Source organism: Arvicola amphibius, chromosome 2 (genome assembly GCF_903992535.2).
Source record: "Arvicola amphibius chromosome 2, mArvAmp1.2, whole genome shotgun sequence".
Lineage (NCBI taxonomy): Eukaryota > Metazoa > Chordata > Mammalia > Rodentia > Cricetidae > Arvicola > Arvicola amphibius.
In genome coordinates this window covers 50,845,417-50,868,190 of record NC_052048.2, presented here as the reverse complement: position 1 = coordinate 50,868,190, position 22,774 = coordinate 50,845,417, and the positions used below count along the sequence as shown (strand labels likewise).

The following is a 22,774-nucleotide window of genomic DNA, read 5'->3' as shown; positions in this document are numbered from 1 at the left end:
TACTTCACTCTTATTTTTTGATCTCCCTCCGTCTCTCTCATCTCTTCTAATAAGGTTGCCTACCATATCAGATTAATGCCCCTATATCTGAGAATGACCACACCCTATTTCATTAATCTGCAATGACCCTATTCTTTAAAAAAAAAAAAAAGATTTTTAAGGGACCAAAGGCCGTATTCTGGTTCAGGCTGGTATAGTCTTATTAGTACGTCATGCTTTAGAGGACAAAGGCACTCTGAGACTTCTTACTAGGGCACTAACTCTTTGTCCAAGGATGTCACCTCATGACAAAGAATGAATAAACATGGTAAAGAGCTAGAATGGTCACTCCTTTTGATAATTATTTTTAAACACTACAATTTTCCATATATCCAAAAACTCATTCTGAGAGCTCTGTTTAACAATTACCGGCCTGCCTCCATACCCGAATATTTGCCTTACACTGCAAGGAACTATGCTATAAAGCCACTTTTTCTTTAAGAAAACAAAACAAAAAAATTATCTTTGGCAGCAATTTTAATATTTTTATCCTATTCTATTCCATTTTTGACTGTGTCAGAAGCCCTGGGTGGCAGGCTAGTGGCTAGAGAGCCCTTATTGAAATTCAGGTCCTAGCTCGTGGTAGACCTGTGCACCTGAAAAGCAACTTACCCAGTCCCTGAAGGAAAGGTGGGGGGAAGGTGTTGACACAGAAAAACTCTACAGTGAAGATAATGGAAAACCAGGGAAAGACAGAAGACAATGCTAAGTCTGAGGATAAAGGAGAAAAGTCAATGTCAGAGGGAAACTGGCCCTTGAGGAATAGCTAGAAGATGAAGTACAAACAAAAGATAAGGAGTCAGAGAGGAGGGAAATCACAAGATGATGGCACATCACAATCCCAAGCAAGCTGAAAGTAACTTATGGCAATGTCATAGCTGAGGAATATCTGGGGGGAAGGAGGTGGTTTTCACTGGATGAAAAGAAGTGTATAGGATGTGTCGAAGAGGCAAATATGGTAGCTGAAGAGGTTGAAAGAGGCACCCAAAGGTACTTATATCCTGTTCTTTTCATGATTTTGTCCTTGATTCTGACTTTTCAGATGAAGAGTACAGCAGGCCTTGCTTGCTTTGGTAGATTTTTGCAGGCCCTGTGTTTTAACCTTTTGTTGTTAGTACCACTAGCCTTACCAGAAGCCTCTGATCCAAACAGTACTCGTGGAGCACAGGATTTTGACACATGAGCATGTAATTATAAAACATAAAAATGTATGTAGATCCAAAGAAAAAAAGTGTCTTAGCATGTACTAATATTTTAGTTAATTACGCAAGGTTTACTGAACAACACAATTCTTTCCAAAAACAAGAATGTATGGAAAATTGTGGCCTGTCAGAATTCCTGTCCCAATATTTCTAAATGCACAGCACTGGGCAAGTGACATAAACCACCTAAAGTTATTTTATAAGTTCTATGATAAAAATACTGTTGCCTTTAAATAAAAATTATTACAGCATCTTTATGAAAGATGTACTCAGGGTTTGGAATCTTCATCTTTAAAAAGGCTTAGCTGTTGGGAGGCAGAGGCAAGTAGATATCTGTGAGTTCAAAGCCAGCCTGATATATATAGTGAATTCAATGTCAGCTAGAGCTACCCAGTGAGACCTGGTTCCAGTACACAAGGGGGCAGTGGGAGGAGGAACACAAGCTCAAAGCCTGTTTACACAATGAAACCTTATCTTCCCAAAACAAAAAACAAAACAAAACAAAACAGATTTGCTGGGGGATGCAGTTTAGTCATGGACATTGGCCTAGCTTTGTACACGGCCCCAATTCTGATCCCAGAAACAATCACAAAGAAAAACTCTGTTGACTCTGTAACGCTCTGGATAAAACATATAAATGTACCATGTGGTTTGTTTATTTGGTTTTTTGGGAAAGGGTTTCTCTGTGTAATAGCTCTGACTGTCCTGGAACTATCTTTGTGGACCAGGTCTGCCTCTGCCTCCCGAGTGCTGGTAATAAGGCCTGAGCCACTATTGTCCAATGATCCTACTTTTATTTTTATGCATATAATGCTTTTTAAAAAACATTTTATGTGCACATTTGTCTGTGTGAGGGTGTTAGATCCCCTAGAACTGGAGTTACAGATGTTGTAAGCTGCCATATGGGTAGTGGGAATTGAACCTGGGTCCTCTGGAAGAGCAGCCAGTGCTCCTAACTACTAAGAGCCATCTCTCTTGTTCTCCATATGGTTTTATAATGAAACTAGATTTGTCAACATGGAGCTAGAAATAACAATAAATGGGGTATAGCTCAGTGATGGAGCACTTGACAAACATGTGGGAGGTGTTATAATTTAGAAAAAAAGCACTGCAAGAGAGAAAGACGCCATGCAACAGAGTTCACGTGGAGGGATTTTTATTAAGGAAAAGGGAACGTAAAACGAGGGAAGAAGGGAGAAACCAGCCTCTGGGGACAGGATCAGCAAAAGAGAAGACAGGCACAGAGAGAGAAGAGGAAGGGAGGGGAGGAGGGAGGAGGAGGAGAAGCAGAAGAGGGAGAGGAAGAGAGAGAAGGGGGAAAGGGGGTAAGGACCCTTTAAAAAGGGAACACAGTTGCACACAGTGAACCTGCAACAGGAGGTGCTCTAGTGGCTACAGCTGAGGTCATATAGCCTATCAGAATCCCAGGGGCAGGCCAGAACAGATGCCTGAATGCTAACAGGAGGTCCTAGGTTTTATCCCTGCATCATACCCACACCAGAAAGACAGACTGACTTTATCCACTAACATTCCACAAATCTTACAAATAAAAAAGTGCAATGGAACAATTAAACAAATACTGTAAACTAAATAAAAAAGAATAAAGAATGAAAAACAGCTACTATTTGTTCCCACATTAAAATATTACAACAGCAGGTTTTTGGGTTTTTTTTTTTTTTTTTTTTTTTTTAGTATTTGTTCTCTACTTTGATTTTAGTATTTTTGAAGAAAACAGGCATTTATTTTAAAAATTTAGTCATCCCATTTATCAGTAAAATTTTAACTCAGGTGCAACAAAAATTTGGTAATAACTTAAGTATTTAAAAATTATTTAACACCACTATGGAACTATTTATTATTAATATACTTTAAAATTCCAATAAAAAAGTAGACAATGTATGGTTTTATTAATAAATAGTGCAAAAGCATCAGTGATAACTGTTTAAACATTAATTTTCTTTGAACAGCCATTGTCTTGGTTTAAGTTTGTGCATAGTGGTCTCTATGGCATTGCAAATAAACACATGAAAATACTTCATATTTTCATGCACAGGTATTATTAGTCTGTAATACTGTTTACAAATTATTATGGATAAGTTAAACTCTACAATAATACACATTTGGATAGCCACAATTATATGAGTAGTAATGAAGAAACCGCCTATGTCTGATATACTTAGATGTCAGGTTGTAATATTTAATGTTCCTATAACATAATTCCTCATTTCCATTCAAGGATACATTTCTATGCATGTGGACTCCCAAATGAGAGCTGAGGAATACGTTCTTTGACCATAATAACAAACTCACACAAAAGACAGTGTTTGTCCTGCTTTAAGGAAGCAATACATTTGTTCATAATCTTTCTCGCCAAGCATCGTTTTCCATATGACTAATGAGAATGCTTACTAGCCCAACCCCAAAGTTCAGTCTTCCAGAGAAAATTATAAAGTTAAAAAAGAGTCACACATTATATATATATATATATGTCAAATTCTAGCAACACTAATGCTAAAAATGACATCAATTGAATTTTCTTTCTTGGATGTCCTCTCTGCCTCATCTTCCCCACTCTTTAATTACATTTCTTAGCATTCATAAAGTGTATTATTTCTATGAATTTTCTATTGTTTATAGATTTATTTTCCTTAAGTAAAATGAAGTTTGAATAGTACAGTTTGTGGTGTGGTAACATCAGCAACAGCCAGTTCTTGTCCATCAACGAGTCCCAATTCTAAAAAGGAAAGAGTGTCATTAGCACAAATAAAAATAAATAAATACCTCAACAAAAAGAATATATTCATACACACAAATTACAATAGTTGTATAGTTCAGATATGTCTCAAAATCCAATTCTTTTTTAAAAAGATAAAATTTTATTTCTTGGAGTTTTATATTTTTTCTATTAAAATAAAGAACCAAAAATTCTATTATTTTTATAGTATAAGTGATAATGACTTGATCATATTTAATTAAGTGCAAATCTAATTTCAAAGCCAATTTTGGGCTACAAACAAGTTCAACACCAGCTAAAGCAAAAGCAAGGCATCCTATCTCCAAACACCAAAGGCTTAGGAGACAGCAATAATGAGGCACCTTCCTAGAAAGTCAAGTGTTACTAATTGTGAACCCTGGTACTGGGGAGAAACAGACAGGCATGGGAGAGAGGGAGAGAGGGAGAAAGGAAAAGAGGGAGAGAGGGAAAGGGAGAGGGAGACAGAGGGAGAGAGAGGGAGAGAGGGAGAGAGAGGGAGAGAGAGAGGGAAGGAGAGAGAGAGAGAGAGAGGGAAGGAGAGAGAGAGAGAGAGAGAGAGAGAGAGAGAGAGAGAGAACAGACATTTACTACTACTAAAAAATACTTTAGGAAACTACTAATATATACATTTGCTTAAAATACCTTTTAACGTCTTGGAAAGATTGGGCCTTGTTCGTTCTTCAATAGATGTTACTGACTGGAAAACAATATTTTAATGTATAGCACATTAAGAAAAAAATACAATTTCCTTGAAAAATGTAAAACTGAAGACTACTGACCTGTAAGTAAAGTGTCCTGTTCTTCCCCTCTAATGTGGCTGTGATAGCTGGAGACTTCATTTGCCTAAATAAAGCAGCAAACATCATTTTATTGAAAGAAATAATTCTTGCTCATTTTAAAGTTTAAATGATTTTTACAATAACAAAAACTCTGAAAACTTACAGAGAAGCACTATTGGTCAGATAGTCTAAAACCTCTTGTAGTTTAGCTGACGGGGAAAACTGAATGTTCTGCGGAAGCTGGCTACATGCTGGACAATTTTCCTGCAGACATAAAGGAATTGAGGCACACAAACTAATGTCAGCCTTTTTCTAAGAAAAGATATAGAAATCAAATTGTTTAACAATCATGCATATTGGAATATTTTTGAAATAGAGAATTCCCTCTAAATTATTTTGCTTTACATTATTTATTTAAGCTAACCAACAAAAAAATACTTATGATTAGCTTTAGTAGCTCAGAACATGAATATTTACGTTCATATTCCTAGTTAATAATATATAAAAGCAAGGGCTGAACAGTGAAAACATTTCCTTTAGTTTAACACTACTAACCTTTCTCTCTGCTTCAAATGTGTATGTGTACAGTCCATCTACATCATTGAATACCAAGTAATTATTAAGGGGAATATATGCACTGTAATGAAAAAAAATGTTGATGTTTATCTAATTGAGCAAGGTTATAACGTGGAGCTATATTCAAGTTAAAAGTAAAACTCATTACCTTGTGGCTATCTTAAAAACCTCAGTGGCACACACAGCTAGAAAGAAAATAAAGGCATTTTAATTTGGCAAAAATTGAATACTTTGAAAGTGAGTGATAAATCAGATAAATTTCTATAGAAAAATAGATGTTAAAATACATAATTTTAAAAACAGGAAAGAATAAGTTTTATATTTATTTTACATAATCCAGCAATACACCTTTTCCTTCATCTTCATTAGATGAATGAAAATCTAGGCCTATGAGTAAAAAGACATGTGAGCATTTTGTCTAAGAGAGATAAAATGTCTTGTAAGACATACTATGGGGAGGTGGTAGTGCTGGAAGGAGTGGAGGTAAGGGAAACTGTTCAGGAAGTAACATATGTAAAAAAAAAAAAGAGAGAGACATAATGATACAAGATATACAGAGGATACAGTAACATATTTGGTTTGGGTAACACACCCAAGAAGATATCAAATTCCTAGAACACAAGTAACTACTAAAATTTCAATTTAGATATTAAGTCAAATATCAAAGCAAAAAGTAAAACTGAGAAAATCTTTTGCTTTACCTGCGATGACTGCATTTGTAGAAGCTACTGCAGGAATAATTCGTTTTACTACCCCTGAAAAAATTGACGAAATAAAATACGGTCATTTCTTTTCTTTTTGTTTCTTTCAAGATTTATTTTCAATTATGTGAGGGGGCATGAGTACATGTATCTGCATGTTATGTACACACACACATGCATATGCAGGTATGTTAACATGTGGGTGTAGGGGTCCTTAGAGTCCAAAAGAGTCTATTTGATCCCCTCAAGTTAGAGTTAGAAGCAGTTGTGTATAATAAGAATTCTTGACAGCAAGTCATCTCTCCAGCTCTGTTTAAATAAACAGTCACCTTAAGTTAAAGTAATAGACTTAAATCATTTAAAGCCTGATTGTTAAATCCCATTTTCTGAAACTTGATTTTTCAGGCTTTCAAATCAAATGAAATTGGGCACAGCCAGGCTCAGTGACATGTGCCTATTCCCAGCACTTGAGAAGCTGGAGCAGAAGAACCATGAGTTTGAGGCCAGTCTGTGCTACACAGAAAAATGCTATCTCAAAACTAACAAATGAACCCCCTTCCAAAAAAAAAAAAAAAAAAAACCCTAAAATCCTAAAAAGCTTAAACATGAACTATCTTCTTTCACATTCCCAATATTCTATAGTGTGTTGGAAATATTAAGTAATAGTATTGAAATAGTCTTTGTAGTTTTACATGATGATAAAGCAGTAACACAACAGTGTTTCCTTATACTCCAGGGACAGCGTGAAAGTGTGAACAGTAAATATTATTTAATGTTGCTGACATGGTGAAGCTAGTCACACCATCCTTGTTCTAAACAAATGGAAAGCAAGGCTGAGAAATTAAATGTCACATGCACACTATCCCTGGTATACATGTAGGAACGAGTTGGGCCCACACATACCCATCCCACATTAGTCTTATAAACTGATACACTGTACTAGAGTCTGAAAAGCCTGAATAAGTATAAAGAAAAGCTGCCTAATTATTTTTGATATAGTTAGCTAGTTCAAGTCATTCTATTCACAAAATAGCACAATTTAAAAAACAACTTTTAAAAAGTATCTTTCTTTTACACCACAGTCCCAACCACACAAAATCCGACACACAGTTCTCATTTTGACTATGATCTGCACTGCCATAGTCATCTAAGTAATGAACAAACCGTCTCCTATAGTACAAAGAAAGACTGTCTTCTAACTGCACTTGAATTGCTTGCTCTAGAAGAAACCACATGATCCTGGAGGGTGAAGAAGCACTGCAAGATGTGTCCCTAGCACTTTAGCAGGAGGAGCACAAGGCAGGCTGGTGGAGGGAAAGGTGAGAAAACAGGCAGTAGGCATGAACTGAACTTCCGATACTAGAATATGAGTAAATAAAAGGAAATAATCACAGAAGAGAAATGACAAACTTGCAAAAAGAACACAAAGCACCATAAATGGAGCACTTTCTAGAGAATTTAGTGAAACTCCAGAAGGGATGAACTAAAATGGGACTGGAACACTAGCCACCAAGGCTGAGCAGGAAGACTGCTCATTGCGAGTCCATGTTAGAGGAGACACATTAAGGGACTGTAACTGATTCAGCACTCAGAAAATGGGAGGACAGACCACCCAGGCTTCTGTAAAGCTTCTGGAAAAATCTTTCATGGTTTCCTTGTAAAGACAGGGAAGAAGTCTGAGAGACCCAAGAAGACTTGATAACTGATCGAGACAAATCTAAAAGGCTGCTAAGGCCCTAGGCAATCTCCAGAACCAACATAAAAAGTCAATAAACAATCCTAGAATTCTAGAATTCTGAGAGAGAGGAGGGATGAGGAGGGAGAAAAGGGGAAGAGAAGGCCTAGCAACTGTATTGGTGAAAAGATATGCACATTTTAATGAATAGCAACATCAAAGAATGGAAACAGAACATTAATACAAACAACAAATGACAGCAAAACATCGGCTCTCCTTTAGGACTGTACCCATCTTCAGAGATAAGGCTAACCCTAAAATGCTGCACACAGGCCTAGAAGATCCAAGGATGAATAACTGGATGCTGGTCAGGGAAGAACACCAAAACTTGAATCCTGTGACACTGAGGAAACAGGAAGACTTGCAAGTGGTAAAAATTACAAATGTGGAGAAAATGCAATTGCTGTGCTCAACAGATAGAAACTACAAGTAGAAAGAGAATTAGGGACTGGAGAGATGGCTCATAGTTAAGAGCACTTCCAGAAGACCCCAGTTCAGTTCTCAGTACCCACATGCAGCCCACATCTTTCTGTAACTTCATCCAGAGGATCCGATGTCTTTTCTGTCCTCTGCAGGCACCAAGCAAGCATAAAATGCATGTACATACAAGTAGGCAAAACACTCGTAACATAAAAATTTAAAAATAAAATAAAAAAGCAACTAGATTGTGTAAGATACTGGATAAAACTCAAACCAAACAAGATACAGATTCCTGCTTAAAATATAGAGTCTTTTGACTGCTCCCAGGAGGGAATGATTTCCCCTTTAGTGAAAGATGAAGTAAACAGACTTTGAAGACAGGTCTCTTTCAACTGTGTAAGTACCAGTAGGTGATACCATTCGGTCCCCACTAGCTGCGTAGTACCCATTCTGCTGAACTCAGTTCCCTCCTACCTCGGGTAACTGGGAAACTATCACTCTCATAGTTCCTTAATGAACTTCAAATGAATGGCAATCTCTAAATACTCTCTAGTCAAGCATCCTCCCCACAGAGCATCCCCCCCCGCATCAATCCCACAATCACGACAGTTCACTAACTCACCTTGAGTGAGTCTATAGGTAACACCTCTAATATTATACTGTGATGCTCTCTCTACAGACTTTTGGAAAATCCACTGAATATGTTCAGGGTCATCTCCATCTAATGGAACCCCATCTGTTTTGGGGGAGACAGACATATATAACCATAAGGCAATTTTTATATGAATGTCAAAATGAATAATATATTACTTTCTAAAGTCTAGATTGTTAAAGTACCTCCAAAAGGCTGCTCTTTAGGCCACTGCAACATCCTTACATACTCAATACAGTGTTCTGGGAGCCTGGGCATAGATGCAATGGTGCACATGGGGAAATTGACCTAAAACACAATTTGTCTTTCTTAGTAAAATTTAAATAATGATTTATTTTAAAATGCAATGTCCAGGTCTGCTTTAGTTTATAACATTTATTTCAACTCTATATAACAAAACACTATAAAACGTTCAAACTGCTATACTAATAAGAGGGAATCAGCACCTTTAGGTTGAGCTGCCTATAAAGAATGACACATTCGTTCTACATTTTTGGAGCATATTCACCCAAGTTCTGTTGGCAATGAGAAGAAAAATATTAAATAAATTCTGAAATGTGAATGATTTTGTTTTACCTGTGTTTAATGCAAAGGTATAATACATATCAACACAAAAACACAATCAGAATTAAATCAATTATAATTTAATACTCATAGGGCTACTACCATTTATAAATCAAAATTGTAACTATTCTTTAAAGTGAGTATGTAGATTAAAGAAACCATCTTTGAAAAGATCGTTCTTAATCCTATTTTTCAATTTTTATTGCATTTATTTTGCATGTATGTTTATAGGAGCACATGCTACAATATACATGTGAAGGTCAGAAGGAAACTTAAAACTCTCCCCTTCCACCATGGGGGTCCTAGGACTGAACTCGGTATCTTTATCTGCTGGGCCATCTCACCAGTCCTTTTTCCTAGTACTTTCGTTCTCTAAAATAATTACAGTAGACCTTCCTTATTCAAGAAAGGTATGTCCTAAGACCACAACAAATGTCTGAACCCTATGGACACACACTATATCTTAAGATAAAGTTTAGCATATAAATTAGGCACAGTAAGAGATTAAAATAACATTAATAAAAAAGAATTCAGGGACTAGAGAAAGAATGTTAATCCCTCTTGCAGAGGAGCCAAGTTCGGTTCCTAGTACCCACATCAGGTGACTCACAACCTCCTGAACCTCCAGCTCCAGGGGATCTTATGCTTCCAGCTTCTTAGAGTACCTGCACCCACGTGTACACATGCATTCACAGAATAAACAATTAAAATAAAATCTAAAAGGAAGAACAACTCAAGTATATTGTAACAGTACAAGATGATTCAAAATTTCACATTACCCAGAAATGGATGCAACTTAAAAAGTTGGGGGAGGGCAATTTTAATCTAATAAATCATTTATTTCTGGAATTTTGTTTTAATATTCGCAGCTTACAGGCAGCTATAACCATGGATAATAAAACTACAGATTAAGTGCAGAGGTATACGGGGGAAAAAAGACAGAATATAATTTATCCTGAATAACTTTGTAATTTCTCTTAAATAAAACATTAAGGGACTAGAAAGACAGTTAAGAGTATATAGTCCTCTTTCTGAAGACCTGGGTTTACTTCCCAGTGCCCACATTAAGCAGCTCATACCAACCTACCAACTACAGAGGAATCTGTCACCTTTGACCTTCAGGGACACTGTATTCACATACCTATATACTCACACATATACACACACATAATCAAAACAAAATAAAAAACCCTGCCAAGTATGAAACCATAAAAATAAGACCATCTTGATATATAGTGTCTTCTCTCACGTAGACTGTCATACTTTATTCTTAGTAAATTTTGTTTAAATTTGGCTTTTGTTTTGATGCTGACGTGCACAAGTTTAAGCCCATGCCCTCATTATGGCAAATACTAACCTATACCCCTAGGCCTTAGCATATCTTTAAATATACGTTTATCCCCAATACAAACACCAGACACTGACTAAATGTAATAACCAGCACTAATTACAGCCCCAGATACTAAGAAAGAAATGCAGATGTTTTTCTGCTGACCTGCGGTGGATAAAGTTCCAGGGTGCACTCAACACAAGCAGTCATTCCAGGTAAAATCACCCGGGCATTTCCTTTAAAGCCTTCGGTCCCTCCATCTATCAAAGGGACAATGGAGCTTGGATCCAACACACCATCTTCGTAATTTAGAAGAGATATCTAGGAAAATGTTTTAAAGGGTTTAAAGAAGGGTACAGGAAATGGGGGTAAAAGCAGCAGCATACTTCCAACAAATTCTAGGATTCAGTTTGGGACTCAGCAACATATCAGAATGAAGAAATTATTCCTAACAATAAATATTTCTCACTGAAAACAATGAAAGGCAATAAAAGCGGTATATATCTACTTAATTTAAAATTAAACAAATTCTTATTTTACAAATATATGATAATTTTGCTTTGGGCTATGTCAAAAGCAACAGCAAAGATCTTTAAAAATGCCAGCACTGAAGTGTTTACCAGCATTCCATTGATCCATCTTCTGGCTATGATAGAGTCCAGGCCACACACAATAATATGAAATTCTATGAAAAAAAAAATCCATGTTTAATTTTTGATCCAGTCTCACTATGTAGTCCTAGGCTGGTCTCACATCCTCCTACCTCAGCCTCTCTACTGCTGGCCCTACCACATCCACTAAGTCTAGTGCTTACAAATGCATTACTGTAACAGTGGTTTGACACCAGCCCATGGACTGTATCTGATCCATCTCCGGACAACAGAACTCTCTGCCTTCCATCCAACTTTGCTGTGCCTCAAAAACTGCTTTGAACACAGTTTACCAATTTAAAGAAAAGCAGTTATGCAAAGTAATTCACTATGTAAGAAAAAAGCAAAACTAATTTTATTAGAATCTGCCCACCCTCCTAATCCTTCAATAATTCTTATTCAAGTAAACAGCTAGTGATCTCTACTAAGAATCAGGACAGTGGTATTTCAGTTAGCCAACAAGCTTACTCAAAACACCACAGAGAGAAACCAACTATGAAAGGACACTCCAGCAACCAGAATGGGGGGAAAAAAAACAACAAACTGTAAGAATTAACGAGAATTTCGTTTCAAGTGGACAACTTACGTCGGTAGAAAGTGTCATTAAAATCTTGAATCTTGTTGAAATGCCTGAATCCATGTAAAGGAACTTAAGATGCCAAGTTTCAAATTTCTGAAGTGATGTTAACAATGCCATAAAAAAGTGTTTATTTAAAACAATAGGTAATCAATGTGGAATTCAAGAAATCTGATATGAACATAACCCTACTTTCTGACAAAAATATTTTAAATTATTATCTTATGCATGTATTTGTATGCCACAGTGCACAAACTGAGGCAGGTCTGTCTCTCCTGTTTGTCTGTCTTTCCTGTCTGTCTGTCTGTCTGTCTCTCTCTCTCTCTCTCTCTCTCTCTCTCTCTCTCTCTCTCTCTCTCTCACACACACACACACACACACACACACATACACACACATAATGTTATGGCATTTTGTGAACTTGTTTCATTTTGCTTTACTTTGGCATTTTTTGCATTATTGGTCTTTTACTTATTTGATTTATATTTTAGTGGGAGTTAGGTGGGGTCTTTTTTGTTTAAGAGAGGAAAAAAAAGACAAAGTTGAGTGGATAGGGAGTGAGAAGCACTTGGGAGAGGGGAAAAAACATGATGAAAATATATTGTGCAAAAAAAATTCTTTTCAATAAAAAACAGACTATCAAAAAATGTCAAACTATTGGAGCCTTATATAAAAACAATACAGAGAATTCCAATAGCTTTTTTAGTTGCTAGTACAGACGGGTTTGTTGGGTTTTAAGAGGTCTGGGGGCCTTGAAGTAAAGTATGCCTATTTTCCGCCCCTCATAAAATTCAGCTGGAGGTCTTTTTTCACCCAATCAGCAACTACTGGTCATCATCCTGTATTTGCAGGCTACTCATGAATCCTGTTCTATTAGCTGTGAGAATGAGTCAGTCATAGTACCTAACATTTTAAAAACATAAGAACTGCACACCTTCAATCTCAGGACTTGGGAGACAGGCCAGCCTGGTGTACACAGGAAATTCCAGGACAGCCAGGGCTACATAAAAAGACCGTCTCAAAAAAATAAAAAAAAAAAAAGACAAGACTGTACAAAATATGTTTAATTTTTCTAATAAAGGAATTTCTAATACAAACGATACTGCTCTAAACAATGTCCATGTTTTTAACAGAAGAACGAAAGAGGTACAGCTTCTCTGTATGGCCTTTACAGCTTATGTAAATATGTTACTCTGAAGTAAATCTGTTTAAAAATGGAAATAAAGGCTTCTTTGTAAGGAAACCGAATTACAAGGGAGGATATTTACATTCTATGTAGCCCCACTGTTGAGACCTAGGAAATTTGTTTGATAGACATCCATTAAGGACAGACTATCTTGGGCTGCATCCTGGTCTCCCAGTTGCCACTCCTCCACTGCTTCCTTTGTTTCTTTTTCAACCTAGTTTCCAGTGTGCCTTAGGTCCCTGCTTGCCCACCATTTAAATGGAATAGAGTTCTGAATGAGTGAGGGTTAGAAATGAGTTGATTTTTTTTTTAATGCATGCATTTCTAAGTATAAAAGTCTAGAGAAGAACTCTCTCTGTTGAAAGGATACGGGACCACATTGCAGTTAGGAACTCGGTCATTTAGGAATTCTGCAGCAACTTCAGCCTTGGGTCTTCCAACATCTTTAGGCCTACGGAAAACATTACATTAAATTGTCATCCATAGCCAAGCACTACGAGGTCAGCCTTGTCTACAGAGGGAGTTCCAGGACAGTCAGGGCTATACAGAGAAACCCTGTCTCAATTTAAAAAAAAATCATCTAGCTTGTCATCCATAATATGAATTTAGATGGTCTACATAATTAGCTTCCAAACATAAAAATAAACAATTTATAACATACTTAGAAAAAATATTTTAACTACATATCTTTACTTAATTATATGTATTTCCATCTGCACGTGAGTATGTACATGTGAGTGCAGACATCTGTGGAGGCTACAGTTGTCATAGACTCCCTGGAGCTGGAATTGCAGGCAGATGTGAACTAGCTGACATTGGTCCTGAGCACTGAACCTACGTCCTCTGCAGGGACAACTGTGCTCGTCAATGATAAGCCAACTCTCCATCAATCCCTAAGGATTTTTATACCAGCAATAAATTAAATACATAGTTATTAAACCCTTGCTGATAGTCCAAATATCACAAGTCTAACTGTATTTAACTGAAAATATAAACTATTGAAGAGTAGGGTCCGACCCCCCAGGTCAAGTAAAACAGCATGTTTAGTGGCCACTTTCAACCATGACAATTCCTAATATAAAAATATCCTAGACCCAGATCCTTCCAAGTATACTGCCTGAATCCCAGAATCACGATGGTTTGGTTTTCTGGGACAGAAATCTCACTCTATAACTTGGGCTAACCCCAAGGTTATTACAAACTCCAACTAATCCTCTTGCTCCAGCCTCCCAAATGCTGGAATTACAATTGGAAGTCACCGTGCCTGCTTCACTGTTTTTTATGCTGGTCTTAGTAAAATATACACAAAGAGATTCACTCTATGAAAGGAAGAACCCCTAGGTATCACTTCAGTAGGAATCAGAGGTCCCTAAAGCATGGTGGGGTTTGTTATTTCCTGTTTGTTTTGAGACAGATATTACTATGTAGCCCAGGCTGGCCCAGATCCTCCTGTCTCAGCTTCCTGAGTGTTAAGATTATAGGTATGCACCACTAGGCCCAGCTCCTTTAACCTCGTTTTAAAAGAAAGAATAAATTTCAAAAACATTATCAACATTTTTAAGAAACTAGTCTGGAAGCATCACTTTTTGACAATAACTAGATGTTAAGTACAAAGGTACAAACATGAATATTTTCTTTTTACTATTTCCTCATAGTTCTCATGGAAATTGGTTACCCTTCATAAGTAAGACTTAGTGCTTAATTAGAACTTCCTATAACACATTTGTACTCCTAGACATTGAACCCTTACTAATTTCCTTCATACCCAGCAGTGCAAATATTTTTTAAAAGTAAAATAACAAATCAAAATTTTATTTTATTTAAAATTAGAATCTTAAAGGAGACATTTAACTGGGTCAATTTTTCTCTTCTTCTATAAAGAATTATTCTTTTCCCTTTTGAAGTTGCCAAGAATTTTATTCTTGTCCTTACTTGTGTAAAAAAGGACTAAAAATCAGAAATCTTGATTTGAGTACCACACTCAAGCACTCTGCAGACAGTTCTTCACATATGGAAGAGGAAAACAGTGAAGTGCCAAGATGCTTCTAAATGTATTTTTGTGCTTTTACAAGTCTCACACACAAAAAAACTCCAGTGTGGTTTTAGTGAAGACTGTTACAAAATTTACAGGATCAGAAACTAATCAAATGCTGCCAACTAAAACAGTGTCATAAATAGAATGGCAAGTCACCCTTCCTGGCCCCATGCCCAAATTAGTTACCTCTGTAAGTATCACTATTACTCTAATTAGGGTAGTTACAAAGTAAAGGAATGGCTTATTATCAATAACCAATCATCTTGGTCTATTTTATAGTAATATACTAAAAACTTGTCAGAATGGAAAAGGCACACAAAATGTATACATGTGCTTATAAAACAATCATCCTCCAAATACTCAGGATATAGTTTCGAATATTTACCTAAAATGTGAAAGTTTTGCAATGTAGAAAACTTCAAATGTTTATCAGAACTTTTAAAATATCAAAACTTACCTAAATAAAAACTGCCTATTTAGATTGGAAACATCTATAGTATCCATGTCTATAACATGAATCTGTCTGAAACCAGACAGTGCCTGTGGAAAGAAAAACAATCTAATTAGGCAAGAGTTTCCTTTCTTTTAAAACATACAAAAATATATGTCCCAAATCCATACATTTACAGTAATAAATTCTACATAATTGCATTCTTTGGCTTAAAATAAAGTCTGTACAATGCATAAAATGCATGAATATTGTCAAAGGCCAAAAATGCACAAGCATTCAGGTTTAAAGCATCTATAACCAAAAGAAAACTCACAAAGATAGCTTTCCATCTGCCTAGAACCTTTCCTTCCCAGTGTTCTAGCACACTCCTCAGTCTCCACTCAAACTGCACCTTCTAAAAACCCTGCCCTTCACCACCAGCTGCCTACTCACCCTTCCTTTCTCCATCCATTTACTACCCTTTGAACCCCCCCTCTCTCTCTCATTTTCTCCAACAAAAAATATGACTCCCATAAATAATCACTTGTCTATGTCATTGTGTCTTTATCACCTAAATGGTGCTTGCCATTTACAAGAAGAGGCTCAATAAGCATTTGGTTAATCAGTGGTATTAATGTCATAGTCTCCCCTTTTCTCTTTTTAGAATGAGCCCTTAGGGGGCTTACAGTCAATGAAAAGGAAGAGGAAAAAAACTATCCATGTCTTCTATGCTTATATTTAATACAAGCAAAATAAATTATAAAATAAAGGCCTACATTCTGTGTATGAGCGTAAAAGATCAGAATATTGCAAATTAATAACAACTACTCCCTGATGTTGCTTGACGAATAATCCTCAGATCTAATCTTTAATGACAGTAATTTAAAAGACAGTATACACTGTAACAGTACATCGTGGCTTCAAAATGAAAAAAGTTAAGCTTTAACAGACTTGTTCATGCCTAATGCCTAGACAAAAAACCACGGCCAGCTCCACAAACTCTTCCCTTCTATAAGTTTTACATTTTCACACTGCTAGTGTAAGTCTGAGAGGGTGCTACCATTTTGGAACACTACACTATTCCATACATACTGTTATTTATTTCAGTAAGACTTATCTCCCCAAATTTCGAATTCACTGCAGACAGAGATCACAGTGGCCTACAATTTAATACAGCACTAAACAGAGTGAGCTATTTCATTTTAAAACTTTGGTAGGAGCAATATTAGTGTTTCCTAGCAAATCAGTGTAGCTGTCAGGGCTGAAGACCTGGCTTAGCAGTTAAGAGCACTTACTGCTCCTGCAGAGGACCTGGGTTTGGTGGATCACAAGTTTCTGTAACTCCAGATTCAGTGTGACACCCTCTTCTGACATCCCTGGGCAGCAGGTACACATGTGGTATACATACATGTACGCAAATCTCTTATAAATGTAAATAATAAACCTTGTAAGTAAGTAAATTTAATTCTTGGCACGTTATTGGTGTCCTGTCTCTGGCTAGAAGCTGCTTAATCTTCTAGTTTTCCACCTTCTACACAGTGAGAAGCCAGGCATACAGCTGCCCTACATTAATTCTCTCCTTCCTCAAGCTGTTAGACAGAAACTTCTACAAAGCTACTTCATGGTGATAAGAACTCTAAGAATGCAATTACATCACAACTATTTATTTCTAAACAGTACACAGAAATAGGTTTAGTAAAGGCTCAGCTGTCCCAAATCTTGGCATTCACTATCATATGGTCATCAAGCACAACCATCTTAGGACATGCAATACTTCAGTGAAAAAGAAAGAACTGGTGACCCAAATTAGATTTTAAGAACCTCACTACAATCCAGGAGAAAAAAATGAGAATCTTTTAATTTTGCTGCACCTCAATGTGCCCTTTTGGATAAAATGATACAAAACATCACCTAAATGGGTTATTTAGAGAAGCAAAAGAAATAATACATTATTTGAGATTACACATTAAAAGATGAACTACTCTGTTATTCACTTCAATGAAATAAAATTAGCACTAGGCAAAAGGAAGCAACAACAAAAAAGAGCAGAGAAGAAACAAATGACTTTAAAAGCCTTTCAGAGTTCCAAAGTAACGTTACGTACTTTTATTACTGTATAGAATTTGGCCTGCTAAACTTACCCAATAAATATAAAAGGAAAAATTAACAATCATGATATGAAGGCATTCCTCATATGACAAAAAAGTAAAAGGACTTATTCATCTCTAAGAGAACAGTATGTTATATGTGATATATTACCAGGTTTTTCAGGAGCTCGCATCCTAAGCCACCAGCTCCAATGACTAGAACTTTGCATGTATCTAACAAGAACTGGAGCGACTGCAAAGAAGGAAAGGCATATTAGACGCTAGGCGAGCACTACAGGACCCACGAACAAGGCAACAAGCCACACGATAGGTGTTAATATAGGCATAAAAAAGGGCAATTATCTATAATGAACACACCTGGCGTATTATCAATTACTTCAAATTATAAAAGAGATGTAATTACAAATTTTGAAAGCCTAATGATTTCATAGTTTCAATTTTAACACTTAAAGTTGACTATATGAAATTAAAAGCCTACTTCTAACCAGAAAACGTACCTCTAGGGCTGCACGACTCAACAGATAAGAGCACTTGTTGCTCCTGCAGAGGATCCAGGTTTGGTTTCCAGCACGTATGTGGTGGCTCACAACCATCCATAACTCAAGTTCCAGAGGTATGGAGGCCCCTCTACTGACCTTTGTGAGCACTTGGCACACACAGTGCACATACGTATGTGAAGGCAAAACTACTCAGATCATAAAATAAAAATAAATCTAAGAATAATTTTAAAAACTACCCCTAGTTATTTTTATCTTTTTTTCAAGGGTTGGTTTATCATTTCATAGGTAATGTAACAACTTTACTACAGTATTCTCTATTTTCCTTCTCCCATTCTTTATGTTTTTTTAATTTTAGGGAAGACATCAATTACTTAACTGATTTTTCTCAAAACAAAACAAAAAAAAAAAAAATAAATGCCAAAACCAGAAGATAAAGGGACATCAGTGTTTGAAGATCTAAAAAGAAAAAACGAGGTAAGAGTAGTTACAGTTTCCTTTGAACAATGAATGAAACTTATAAAATGGTAGAAATTCAGGAAATTCCAAATCAGCAAAATTGCTTAAGAGAAGTGACAATCTTAAGCTAGTGTACAGAAACACTTTCAAAGTACAAGAAAATACGATGTAACTGTATTATCCAAAGAAAGAATACTAAGCATTCTGCTCACTATTAAAGGATGAAAGGGATCTGTTTACACAAGCTACTGAGCCAAATTCAAGAGTTTACACAACAACTTAATGAGTAATTTTTCTATTTCAAAATCTCTTCATGAACACAAAAGACATAAAACACACTATAGAGAATAAGTTTTCTTCCTACTTCGTAGTAAGAAACAATTTTTTATCTAATTAAATATCTGCTTTAAGCCAGACATAGTTCAAAATATATATTATACTGAAAGCACATTTTTAACATTCAATTAATTATAGTCAATGTTAAGTAAAGATTTCCAACTAAAATACCTAAGTATACCTTAGTATTATAAGAATTAATTTACCATAGTAGTGCTACAAAAGGGAAAATGTATCTTAGAAATACTTTTAAACCAGAATTTTATGCATACCAGAATATGAAATCATCAAGTTATTCTATTCTTGAAAATTTTAAACTTACATGAAAAATGTAAAAATGCATAACTAGTCATTTACATAAAATCAATCGTAAAGATTTAGTTCAATACTCACAATAACTTAAATTTCACAAAACAGCTTTAGTGATTTGAATTCCAGCAAATTAAAAAGGAAGCATTTTATTATTTTTGAAATGTAAAACTATTCGAGCAGTTATTTAAAAATAAATGTTTCTCACTTCAGTGCTGGGTTCGAAATCAGGGTGTGTGAAGGGTCCAGATCGCTCGAGGAACTTCTTTACATGGTTCCAGCGACCTTCCCAGTCTCCAGTGTCCCCACACCCACCATCAACAGCCATTCTGCATAGAACACAGTAAATTCTGCTGCAAAGATCAGTACGAAAAAGCCAAGCTTACAACTATTAGGTCTCCCCAGATGTAAACGTAATCACATCAGACCTGCTCAAATAAAAAGGAAAACTGAGTTGTGGTTATATTTTCCCAATGTTGGCTCTTCTGTTACAAGAAAGCACTTTTTACCTACTTGACTAAATAAGCCAGTCTCTTTTCCTAGCTTCCAAAGATCAAAGTGAGAAAAGGACTTCCCTCTGTGTGGTATTTACAGTCACTGTGAAAGTCCACAATCTGTTCCTTCAGTACACTTGGGAAGGGAGACAGCAGATGAAAAGGATGCGGGGGACTTTGGAACTATGGTGCTTCAAATCTAATACTATCTGTGGCTCCTCCCAAATTGGAAAGGTGCGATCTACAAAACATTTTGGATAAAAGCAACTCTCAACACTTCTTCTCCTTAGAGGTCCCAGGATTTTCTTAAGTCCTCTGTTAATACTGTCACTAAATACGCAAAATGTTTAGGTTAAAATTAGGCCACAGATAGCATTACCATCAAGAAATCTATGAGACTATGCAACAAAATAAAGTGGACTCCTCTTTAAAAAACAAAACAAAAAACAAAAAGAACCACATGCACTTTATAATTATAGATTCATGTTTGGTTGTGATAACTTTCCTGTAACTGTGCAATTTCTACCTTCAAATATATTAGTGATATCAAATTTTTACAAAAAAAAGATCAACACGTATTGCATAGTTGGGTTTCATTCCACAACCAAGCACATCCTAACTTTGAGAAGATTACTCAACTGTCAGAAACCTCACCAGTAGATTGCAACTACTTCTGATGGTCATGAGATAAAGATACAATTACACAGAGGACTTAGGACCGCTCTTAGCATATAGCAAGCATCCAAACTTCGCCATTTCATGCAAAAAAAAAAAGGGGGGGGGGGGGAATTAGAAGGTGGGAAAGGAATGTGAACTTTTGCATTTGAAATTCAACCATGAGGGGAACATGGGGAAAGAGCAAAGTACTATTGAGAAGTGATACAGAAATTATGAATTCACCACACCCACTACAGGAGTATGTTTTTCCCTGCCACGGAGGGAGGGGAACCATATAGTATTGGTCATATGAAAAGAACTGTAAATCTTTGGCACCAAGAAAATAAGTAACTGATACAGGTTATGTGATAAATGAGCGAGCAAGTGCTGGGGTCGACATACCCTTTAAGACCCAATTGCCTTGCAAAACTGACACGTTTTACCACAATTCTTGACGCACAGTGTTCATAAAAAGTTTCTAAGGTGTACTGTTGTTCCAGTGTTTACTAAGGATCCAAAACAGGCCTCGTGTCCATTTAGATTTAAATTGGATTCACTTGCCACAAGGTCCCAGCTCTGACAATTTGGGTTGGAGGAAGAGGGGGCCACCGGGCGGCTTTTGCAAGAGCACAACCGGGGAGCGACCGGTCGGTGGCCGGGGATGGGGACAGGGTCAGAAGTGAGGCCGCGCGGCCTGCTCCGGGTGCCCCCCTCCCAGACCCCGGGCCCGCTGCGGCTGGTCCCCTAGGCCTGGGGTTGAAGGGAGGCGGGGGTCTCCGGAGAGGACCCCGGCCTCCCGGCAGCACTAACTTCTCAGCCAGCAGCTCCTCTATTCTCCTTCTTTTCTTCTCCCTAAAAGAAAGAGAGAATAAAAGAAGGGTCAGCATCAAGCTCCACAGAGGGCGCCGCAAGGGTATGGGGGGGACGAGGGGATGGGGCGGGGGTTAGGGAGTCCCCAGGTGGCAGCGGTGACCGCCCACTGCCGCGCTCTCACAACCCAGCCCAACCCGGCGCTCCGGCAAAATCCCGATACTTACGGCTCCTCGCCATCCGCCATATTGTTCCCCGCCTCTTCCCAGAGGCCTTCGCGGCGGGTTGGACCCGCCCGTGAGGGGCGGGACTGCAAGTAAACGGCAGGAGAAGGGGCGGAGCCAGAGCGGGACGAAGGAGCTGCTGCTGAGGAAATTAAAGGGCGGGTCGGAGGCGTGGCTTCAAGGGAGGCGGAGCTGACATTTGGAGGACGGGGATTGAAGGAGGGAGGAGAAAGTCTTGCAGGTGCGTTGGGAAGAGGCTGCAAGGAAGAGGAACGAGGGGCGGGGCCAGTACAGGGGACGGGACTTCAGGGAAAGAAGGGAGGGCCAGGGCTGTCTGGGGATGCAAGCTGAACCTAGGGCCTTGGGCCTTTTAAGCATTTCCACACTAATTAAAATCTTGATTAATTGTACCTACTTAAATAATGTTATGCTATCTATAATGTTGCCACTCCGCATGAACTTAGGTGCTATTTATTTATACACTTGTATGGTAACCAAAATTGCATAAAATGTTGATGAGTTCTATTTAAAAGCTAAAAGAATCACCCTAATATGCCAGTGCTCTTCGCAGGGAAAAATGGTGAGAAGAATTTCCGTTTTCCATAATTCAGGAAGATTCAAAATCCTTGTCTTTATAGGCAATTTAAACATTAAATAGAAGTAGGGTGGAGAGTCGTATCTTCTTTGTGAAAATCTATATTAATATTTTGCTTTCACATAATTCTGTCAAAAAACTATACGGTTATTCATAAATATATCCATATTTATAGTATATACATAAGTGAATGATTGATAAATGAGATAGATGATAGATATGAAAAACAGAAATTTATTGTATAATCCATTACCTAAAGATGGTAATAAATGCCAGTGAAGTTTTGATTCTTTTTTGTCCTTAGAGAAAGCATTTTAATTACATATAAACAGTTTTAATTTATAATTTTTACTTAGTAAAGCTTTTAATACTTTTTAACATAAAATGAATATTTTAACTTTCAGAAAAAAATAAATAAAGCATTTTACAAAGGGAGGGATACTGACTGAAAAAGCCGAACTATTGACTTTTTCATTCACAGTCATATACTGTCTACAAGTGACAGTCACTAGACTAGACAAGAAGAGGAAAAATAATTGTGTTCATATGTTTTAAATATCTCTCTACACCTTTACTGAGGTGAGATAGAAATTTAAAATGGAGTCTGAGCTGAATTTAAACCCTTACTACCCAGACCTTGGACATTTCCAGACC

The 22,774-nt window shown here is 37.0% G+C and overlaps 1 protein-coding gene across 4 annotated transcripts; it reads right to left on the bottom strand.

Moving 5' to 3' along the window:
* Positions 1-3,115: 3,115 nt before the first annotated feature.
* Positions 3,116-21,624, bottom strand: Uba3 (ubiquitin like modifier activating enzyme 3). 4 transcript variants are annotated; one of them, XM_038318562.2, is made up of 18 exons: positions 21,529-21,624; positions 21,302-21,343; positions 19,549-19,669; positions 17,891-17,971; positions 15,659-15,741; positions 13,537-13,617; positions 11,990-12,033; positions 11,374-11,438; positions 10,919-11,074; positions 9,045-9,147; positions 8,830-8,943; positions 6,053-6,106; positions 5,500-5,536; positions 5,331-5,412; positions 4,939-5,039; positions 4,776-4,839; positions 4,639-4,693; positions 3,116-3,975 (listed from the first exon to the last, which is right to left on the bottom strand). In XM_038318562.2, the coding sequence occupies exons 1-18, from the start codon at positions 21,546-21,548 to the stop codon at positions 3,890-3,892; spliced, it is 1,389 nt and encodes a 462-aa protein (XP_038174490.1). In that variant the 5' UTR covers positions 21,549-21,624; the 3' UTR covers positions 3,116-3,889. The 4 variants fall into 4 exon arrangements, with proteins under 4 accessions (XP_038174490.1, XP_038174491.1, XP_038174493.1 ...); XM_038318563.2 differs by lacking the exon at positions 21,302-21,343 and having other exon boundaries at positions 21,529-21,564; XM_038318565.2 differs by lacking the exons at positions 21,302-21,343; positions 21,529-21,624 and adding an exon at positions 20,489-20,508.
* Between the last annotated feature and the right edge of the window lie 1,150 nt (positions 21,625-22,774).

Excerpts from the sequence above, each read along its gene's own strand:
- Uba3 (XM_038318562.2), bottom strand. The coding sequence starts at position 21,548 with ATGGCGGATGGCGAGGAGCC. Across the intron at positions 12,034-13,536 it reads CCTAACTGCAATGTGGTCCC|GCATTTCAACAAGATTCAAG; the intron begins GTATCCTTTCAA and ends ACATGGATTCAG. Across the intron at positions 9,148-10,918 it reads TGGAACTTTATCCACCGCAG|GTCAATTTCCCCATGTGCAC; the intron begins GTCAGCAGAAAA and ends ATTGTGTTTTAG.